The sequence below is a fragment of the Bemisia tabaci genome, unplaced genomic scaffold (assembly GCF_918797505.1).
Source record: "Bemisia tabaci unplaced genomic scaffold, PGI_BMITA_v3".
Taxonomy (NCBI): domain Eukaryota; kingdom Metazoa; phylum Arthropoda; class Insecta; order Hemiptera; family Aleyrodidae; genus Bemisia; species Bemisia tabaci.
In genome coordinates, this window is record NW_027311817.1 from 27,721 (window position 1) to 37,145 (window position 9,425).

The 9,425-nt window shown below is 37.3% G+C and overlaps 1 protein-coding gene across 1 annotated transcript; it reads right to left on the reverse strand.

The window, feature by feature from the left end:
• Window positions 1-1,639: 1,639 nt before the first annotated feature.
• LOC140225968 (protein FAM151B-like) lies at window positions 1,640-8,458 on the reverse strand. The gene is made up of 4 exons (XM_072306012.1): window positions 8,197-8,458; window positions 6,131-6,293; window positions 2,823-3,030; window positions 1,640-1,882 (listed from the first exon to the last, which is right to left on the reverse strand). The coding sequence occupies exons 1-4, from the start codon at window positions 8,434-8,436 to the stop codon at window positions 1,678-1,680; spliced, it is 816 nt and encodes a 271-aa protein (XP_072162113.1). The 5' UTR covers window positions 8,437-8,458; the 3' UTR covers window positions 1,640-1,677.
• Between the last annotated feature and the right edge of the window lie 967 nt (window positions 8,459-9,425).

Below are 9,425 nucleotides of genomic sequence, written 5' to 3' on the forward strand. Positions count from 1 at the left end.
GTCGTTAATGTTTGTTTTTTTTCTGAATTTAAATCCGTCCTCAGATTTGACTTAAAGTCTAGTTTTTTTGTGTTAAAGAAAAGTTGTTTATCGTTAAATTTAAGTTTAAAAAAAGATAACAGAACAACGTTCCTGTGCCTAAAAAAACTGACTTTAAGTTAAATCCACGCAGATTCGACTCAAAAAAACCCAACTTTGTCGACAAAACACACTTAAGTCAAAAGAATATCTTAAGAATTTTTTTTTCAGTGTATAGTGCAATACTAATTTTGAATACTTGAATATCACTAAACGTGTAGAAACATATGCATACACGATATACACGTATACTGAGTGTCACAACTAATATACATATTGGGTTAGTGGATTGCTGTGATAATACTGCTGCAATAACATTTTCAGTGACAAGGAAACAGGTGGGACTAGGGAATTGTTTATGTCAAATTTGGAAAAATCAATTTTTAATTGAGAGGAGTGAGAGGGCCGACTCCAATCAGCAATTTTTAAATTCCATGAGATTTCTCGACGCAATCAAGATAACTTATTTGTAGAATAAATACTGATAAATGAGCAGAACGTTACTAAGCAAGATGTAGTATCAAAATAAAAGTGTGTTTCATCCCTCGATCATCTTTCCGCGGCCCTAAAAAGGATTTGCGAACGCAAACCAAATGCAAATAGAACGCGAGGAAATCAATTGATCACTATTTGATAAAAATTCCAGTTTTGATTACTTTATGCTTGCAATGTTTTTTGTTAAATATTCTCTCCAAAACTCAGGCTTCAAAATTCTATCTTCACTCAGAATAAACCTTTCGGCGTCAGAATTACTCAATATTTACATTTTCACTAGATTTTACTTGAAGGAGACTTCAATTTGCTTCGGTTTATGGAAAAAACCTCACGAAACTTTACCCTCCTATTCGGAAACTTTCAAAATTGATTAAGTCTTGAGAGACGAAATGAACATATCCACGGCATCTTCAGGCACGTAATCATCGAATCATCTCTCATATGTGATGCAAAATTACGAGATCGCTGCCACATGACTAGGGGAGCCGTGTTTCGCGTTAATTTAGGTGATTCTTCACATTTCAACGCTCGTGTTTGAGAGCAAACCTTCCGATACAAGTTCCATGGCGATTCTGCATGTTGGCAACAAAGTTTTCCTTCCATTGGAATCTTTAAAAAATATCGCTTTAGGTGAGGAAAAGTACCTCCCTAAGAATCAATATTTTAAATAGAGAAAAAATAAGTGCCAACTTTTTAAAAAGTAACGCAGAGTCGGCCACGACACCACACATCATCGCTCCTCTAACGGAAAGGCGTATCTCGATTTTCGCATGAGCCCCAGAAAGCAGGGGGGCATGTAAAACAGGGCTCACGCGGCAATTTGAGATACGCCTTTACGCGAGTGGGGTGACGAGATGTCCGTAACAAGGCACAAATCAACTGTTGATAGCTCATTGTTGACAAATTCACCAAAAAAAACGGATTTTTAGTGCAACTTCAAAAATAGGTTGAAATTTGCAATGAACAACCTATGTCAGTCTTGGTCTTGGTTTAGGAAACAAATCTTTGGATTCTCTCAACGAGCGGAAACCCATATCAAACAAAATCAGTAGGTTTCAGTTGGAACTTTGGAGATTTCAGCTTTAACTTTATGGCGAACTTCATTTACATCGAAACGAAGACAGATAAAGCGAATGCGATGAGGAGTAGTGTGAAACTTTGGGCGACAGGCACTGCGTGATTCCCATCATCGGGGCCGGTCTCCGGTAGACATGTTGCGTTCTCGATGTGAGCCAGATCTAGGTTCTGCCTGATTTTATCAGGGACATCGATGAAGGTCCTGTTTAGTCCGACTGTCTTCATGAGGCACCTGCAAAAATAAACAAAACAAAATAATGCAATCGTAAATACAATTGTATTGTCAATTATGTACTAGTAATTGCATTCAATTGTACTGCCTCAACTCTAGAGTGATGCGTACCATCGTTTCTCGGATGAAGGAACATATACTTCCATCCCAAGGTTGCAAAATTGGCAGAAACAGTACAATTTTTTACAAAAATATACTTATATGCAATTTTTGTCCAAAAATTTTCTGATTTTTGCAGAGGAGCTGAGGCGAAATCGGTGAGGTTTTGAGCTTGAAATGCCCAAGATTCTCCAGGTAAAAATGCGACTTGCGAAGGAAAATTTGGCAACATTGAAAAGTAGTTACGTTACTTCGTGAGGGAACGACGACGTATTGATTGTTAAACTGTTATGTTAAGAAGAAACGATGTATGAACATTCCCTGGATGATTCTTCCAGGCGTCGAGTTGAATTGGAACTGGACGGAACTTTTGCGACAAAGAACATGATGTCTTTTATGCGCCTTCATTTTGCGAAGTTTACTTACCATAGAATATCCTACAACATCAATTACTTGGTCAGAGAAATATACAAGCTTGATGTGAGGATGAAATTCTCCGCACCTTATGGGCAAATTACATAACATCAAAATATTTTAATCAATTGCATTAGTGAGCTATAAAATTATTTGAACACTTCAGTTCAGACTTCTGATTGAAATTCCTATGATGTTTCAATTATTTACCTACCATCAAAAAAAAAATAAATAAAATAAAAAAAAATTATTTTTCTTCCCTCAACGCTTGTTTCTAAGCAAAGTTGCAACGGAAAAATTATCCTATGACCAATGTTGATGACGGCCTTCGGATCTAGCTATGATCCAACTTTTCTATCAAGCCATCAGGAAAAGATTATCTTGCATCGTGGTTTGGAAATTCTGCCCTGTCTACAAGGTTACGAACCTGAGTTTTGGAATGCTGACTGGATCATTCTCGTTGCTCATCCAAATCGTTAGAGTCGTTCCGGGGACGGAAGTCTCGATGAGAGACACGAGGGCACCACGCGATTGCGCAGCCAAACCGGCGCGCACTGCAAATGTAACCGGCACAATCAATCGGGTCCGACTCAAAGCCGCTGTCATGTTGTTGATGTGATCAGCAGTGTAACCACCTAAATGGGAACGTAAAATATTAGTAAAATTGTAAATGAGAAAAAAAAAACACTAAGAAGTGGCCCGAGCTGTATGTAACAAGGTGGAAAAATGGTGCTGGGTCCACACCATTCCGCAGGGAAAACAAAGCCAACATTTTCCAAACATTATAATTAGAGTCAAAATTACATTTTTTGAACTCTAATGCGTACCAGTATAAAACTGTATTGTACTGAGTGGACCCAGCACCATTTCTCCACCTTGTTAAAATTGTAAACGTTCATTGAAATTATTAGAATGGGCCACTCTGATGGCTGAAATTCGAGATCACACATCTCCATTGCCGTGTCTCAAAATCTCTGCTTCTATTTAAGTTTTTCGGAGAGGGAGAAGTCAACTACGTAGCTTGAACTTTCTATTGAAAATTTTGCTACTAGAGAAGAAAAATCACGGGTGTTTTTAAAAAATTAAGTTGACTAGATTTCCAGTGAAATTATGAGGTATGGCAGGAGGCACATTTTGTTTGCATCTTACTTAGTTTATGTTGGAAAGCTTTTCGGGAATCCATTTTTCAACGTGTATATTATACGGTTGTTTTCAATTCGCCTTCAACTGCGTCGGTTTCAGGACATTTTGTCAACGATTTTTTGTCCGCGCGCCTTTTTTGTACAGTAGTTTACGCCCACACATAAAATAAGCAACGGTGACTTGGTTCAAGCGTTATATTTTAGTCGGTATGTAAAATTATACTGACGATATGGAAATGAGAAATTGAGAGAGAAAGAGGTGTTGTTATAATTGCTCATTTTCTAAATGAAATGTTATTACTTTCTTCTTTTGAATCATCTTTTTAAATTGTCATTGGTGAATATTTGGTTTTATTTCTATCCTTAAAATATTCGATGTACAATATACCTAATATGTGTATGGGTACTTTTTTTTATTTTTTTTTATTTTTTCTTTACGAAATTATTACTTCATTTTGAAAACATTTATATTTTTAAAACGTGACAAATATTTGTAAAACCTGTTCCAAGCGACATTAATCTCAATAAGCCGCAGTTGTGCCAACAGAAACTGCAAAAATGAATAAAAGAGGAAAAAAAACCAAGAAGCACGCAATCTTTAGTATTAACCCATTTGTGCATCGATCTTTTAGAGTCAAATACGTCAAATTTTGAGCGTTTGGTTGCGCGTACACCTCGCTGTAGCACAATAAAAGCACAAAATGTAAAAGAAAAAATTTAAGTGCTTTGGAAATCATTAAATTTTACATGGAACCATCAATATTTAAAAAACACACATTATATTATTATTCTTCTTTAATAAATTGATACATATTTTTTCCCCATCAATTTAAATGAGAATAATCAATGCAGAGTGTCCAAACATTTCAAAATCATGAGTTAAAAAACGCTGACCATGCGAGTATAAATATTAAAGCCTAACAGAGCGGAGCGGCGTGCTGCTAGCGCGAGAGACTCACTGGCGCCTACAAACCTAAGTGGATACTTCACGTATTGCACAATGCTTGAAGTATCCACTTAGGTTTGTAGGCGCCAGTGAGCCTTTCGCGCTGGCCGCCCGCCCGCCGTGAGGCTGCGCCTGAAGCAACTATTTCACAACAGAGGTGTTGCATAGTATCATACGAAATTGAACGTATCAAGAATGACAGGCATTCTCTAAAAGTACAGATCTTTCCTCGCAAAATAATTCAAGATACTTATCGTAAACTGTAAAAATCTAAGAGCCTTTAGCTGAGGCAAATATAGAGGTTCATCCGGTTCAGGTATAACAAGGTGGGAAAATCTTGAAAGATAATTAAGACCTGTTACGCCAAAGAGGTGTAGAGAGTTTTAATTAATTTTGTCTCAAAATTAATACCAAAACTCTCAACTATATATTATTCTCCGTTGGACCAAACAGACAAAACAAAAAAAAAAACAAGCGAACCCTCATTCTTTCAAGACATGATACATTTTCATCCAAAACGTCTTGAGCAATTGTCGTTTGTATTTACATGTGGACCAATTAACTTTGGGTCTCAACTGGCACGTGGACCAAAACTCCCGTGCCGATAAAACGCGCGGACGTAAATTGCTGGAAAAAAACAGGTGCGCGGACAAAAAATCGTTGACGAAATATCCTATCACCGCTGCGTCCGCAGTGATTGCTGTTTTGAGGACGTCTGCGTGCTGATCTCAGCTCATTACATACTTGATTTTCTGAAGGCGTTGAATGTGCGAAAGTAGACCACCCTGTTGGAGAACAACAGACGTAAGATTGAACGAATCGCTCAATCCCTACTTCGTTCCTTCTCCAACATCTCGCGCTACTTGCGCACATAAAACGCCTTCAGAGAGTCGAGTATGTAATGAACTAAAATCAGCACGCACAACACAGACGTAACAACAATTGCTGCAGACGCAACTGAAGGCGAATCGCTTTCGCACATAAAACGCCTTCAGAGAGTCGAGTATGTAATGAACTAAAATCAGCACGCACAATACAGACGTAACAACAATTGCTGCAGACGCAACTGAAGGCGAATCGCTTTCGCACATTAAACGCCGTCAGAGAGTCAAGTATCTAATGAGCTAAAATCAACACAACACACATACATATTCGTGACAAAAATTGCTGTAGACGCAGCAGAAGGAGAATTAATCAGTTAAAAAAAAAGTATGATAAGTGGTCTGCGTGTAACTAGAGGGTATGTATTCGATCGAATAAATCGAATGAGAAATAAAAACGTGAACCGGTCAACACCGATTCAAAGGACAAATCAATAAAAAGCTGATCAAAATCAGTAGAAAACTTGCGACCATAAACATTTTAAATTGCGATATCACAAAATTAGGATCAGCCAAGATTTTGATTTTTTGCGATTTTAAGTCCACGCGTATCATAGACTCACTCCCTGTAAACCGTTTTTGGGTAAATTTTTGTCGCATTTTTTTTTTTGGGGGGGGGGGCGGGCTTCGAGACCACTGGTGTATGAGGAGTGTGCTCTCTCATGGGAAAAAATTAAGACCCTCCCTATATGACTGAAAACGTACAGAATTTGGGGGACCGTGTAAGTTGAATATGAATGTACCAAAATGGGTATTATTCACTTACCGACGGAATTTTTTTCACTCATTTCAGTGGTCCAGCCAACGGAGATCACAGCATTTGGGAATTTCTCATCACACGCTTTCAGGAAGAAGTCAGCATCCACTGGTTTTGTCTTGCTGTTAATCGGGCCAGAGACTATATCTGCATTCAGCCATAATGGGACAAACTAAAGAATAAAAGAGGTCAGAATCACTATGTAACAATACGAAACGTAACTCTCAAATCGTCGTGCGTAATGATAAAAACTAGTGGAATAAGTCTTAACGGCGTTATTGGCTAAAAACCCAGATATGTAAAAAAAAGCTCACTTCAATCTTTGAGTGATAAGAATGAGAATGCATAGTAAGACAAACTTTACAATATAAGTAGGTGATGAATATTGGTCATATTCAGGGACCATTCGGAAAAAGAACAGATTCTCATTTGACCTTCTCCAAAATTTCCCGGATTTCGATTAATGTCTTTGCCTATCAGAAACATTTAGCTTTACAATACAAAGACAATCTAGAAAGCGGGTAACCAGGCCAAAATTTCAACGAATAAACCCAAAAAGTTTCGGCTGAAAACTCAGCCATCCTTATTTGGATAAATTAAAAGAAAAATGGTAAAAATCTAAAATAGTACCTGGCTGTACATTTAGCTTTACAGGCCACCCCTTTGGAATGTTCTAAGAAATAAATCTAAATGTCAAGACATAATTCTCCAAAACACTTTAAACGAGGTCAAGTGAACTTTCATCGGAGTAAAGTTTACCATTGCAAGCTGCACAATCTTAGCAACAAAATTTCAAGTACCTAAATCAAGAAACTATCCTGTAAGTTTCACTCGTTGATTTATTTTGTTCATGTATTGTAAACAAAAAAAATATGCACACTCTTAACGATACTGCAATACGTGTAAATTCATTCACTCCGTGTCGAGTACTTTCAAGTTGACATCACGCGAAGGGGCGAAGGACTAACAGTTACGCGAATGCATACACAATCGTATTCTTACAGATTGAAGGCGCTTTTTTACACTGAGCTCTGAACCGAACTGCGCGACGCGACGCTCGGCGGAAATGGAACGCAGACGCAGAGCAGTGTCTCTTCAGCTTGACGATACTCTTCAATATAGTCAATACAGTGTGCACTTCTATTAATACTGAATGATACTGCCAATAGCTGCCTTCATCACTAATACTGTTATAAAACTATCAAGAACAAAATCTTTGATTCAATACAGTATAGATTTTTCCCATTATCAAAACTCAGGAACACTGAGCGATTAAAAGGCCGGCAGGTTATTTCCATCACTTCAAATCATTCTACCAGAGCGAGGGACGTATCTATTGAAGCGCATGAGCTTTAGAGCTCTTCGAGGAGATCGCAAAGCCCCGCAAGAAATATACTTGAGGAAACAATTCTCAGTGCGTGGTACAGTATTCCTAATTTTGCAAAGCAGTTAGGAAAATGCCACCTGTCTGCCGAGTGTTGTCGATCAGGTGTCTTTCTATTTAAAAATTTTCATTTTCATAGTATCCATCTAACTTTAAATACATATTGTTTAGAGTTTAATAATGGTTATGCACATTCACGGAAAAAAAGTATCACGATTCCAACTATATTTTTGACTGATTTTGGCACCAGTTACAAGAGTAGTTGCACCAACCAGAGGTATAGGTTGAGTCAGCCGAAAGTGTGGTTGATCAACCTCTTGTTGGTATATTCTACTACCCTTATAACTGGGCCAAATCAGCCTGATATGTTGGATTGCATTTTGCAAAAAGGAACCACGAATTCCAACGGTGCTACATGTAAACTTTTTAACGTTGCAATATGCTGATCATCTATAATTTTATCTTCATTCGATAATCTACAATTGACGAAAATTACCTTGAAATTAAGTTTTGATATGCAGTGATTTTTACAAGATGTAAGTGCACAATTTCACATTGAAATGCTTTTCCTTTTGCAAAATGCAATCAGTTGAATTGTGATTATTGTTCTTTTCGTGTTAATTAATCATGATGTGTTAGTTTTCTTGATAATTAAATACAAACTTGAAATAAAAGCTTGTGAATTACAAACCTCGATCGAGTGCGTGACTTTGTAGATGTACTCTTCCAATACTGGTATGGATGCGTTGAAGACTTCTAGAGATTTGAAGTCGAGTTTGATTCCTCGGGGAGTTTTAGCAGTGCTCACAATCTCGAGAAAGTCTTTCAAAGAGAGATCGGATTCCGTGGTTGGCGGGTGGCCCATCATGGGCATCGGTGACATGTTCAGGTCTCCAGAGTGACGGCCGAGAATGACGTCACCTTCCACCATCAACGCATCTCCTGCAACAATAAGATTCCGTCATGTACACGCCATAGAAAAAACTGAAATGCACAAAGAGATAATGTAATATTGATCTGCATGTGAATTTTTTTAGCAGAATATTGCATGATGGCCCACATGATTAAAACGTAGATGTGTCTTTTGTATCTCAATGGTTTCCACTTCGTTAAGACATAAATTAATAGGGAAAAACCAAAATAAAGAAAGAAACGTGTAGTTTCATAGCAGAAATTTACAATTTCCGCAATTGCTATGTCATTAAAAAATGTAACTCATAAATATTTTAGCAAGCTAGCATGTTTTGGAGAATATTTATTGGGAAAAATCGTTTAAAAATTCACTAATACTAAGGATATAAACTTATAATCGGGAGACTTTATTATTCGTTTAGAGACCTGACATTGCAGACTTCCAATCATAGTTTATTTTTTAATCGAAAACCTTCTCAACATATATTCTTGAACTTATTATGATATAATTGCAAAGTAAAAAGTTGGCTTGCTTTCTTGGAAAAAGTTAAATTGAAGCGAAAATTTTGAAAACACCGCAACAGAGATCCGTAATTTTGCACTTAGGCCATCGATATCTGAAGAACTTATGAAAATTAAACGATTCTATAAGGCTTTAAGCAGTGATCGAAACTCACAGGCGCCAACGCGCCAAATGCGCCTTAAAAATCGGTCATGGCCCCTAAAAAATGAAGGATCTGCGCCAACGTGGTCCCTAAAAATTGCCCCCTAAAATCTGGATTTTCATAGGAAGTCACATAAAGAGAGAAAAACAAATCTATTCGAATTAAAAAAAACTCGGAATTTTTAGCACTACAAGTGAAAGCTTTTTCTATATATTCTTCACGATTCCATTCTTAATGCTTTTGTCTTCCCCAAGTTACAGCTACTCACTAGTTCTGTTATAAAAACATCTTGCGTCTAAATTTTCACTAAATGTGCCGTAATATACAGGCAAAAAGTCAATTT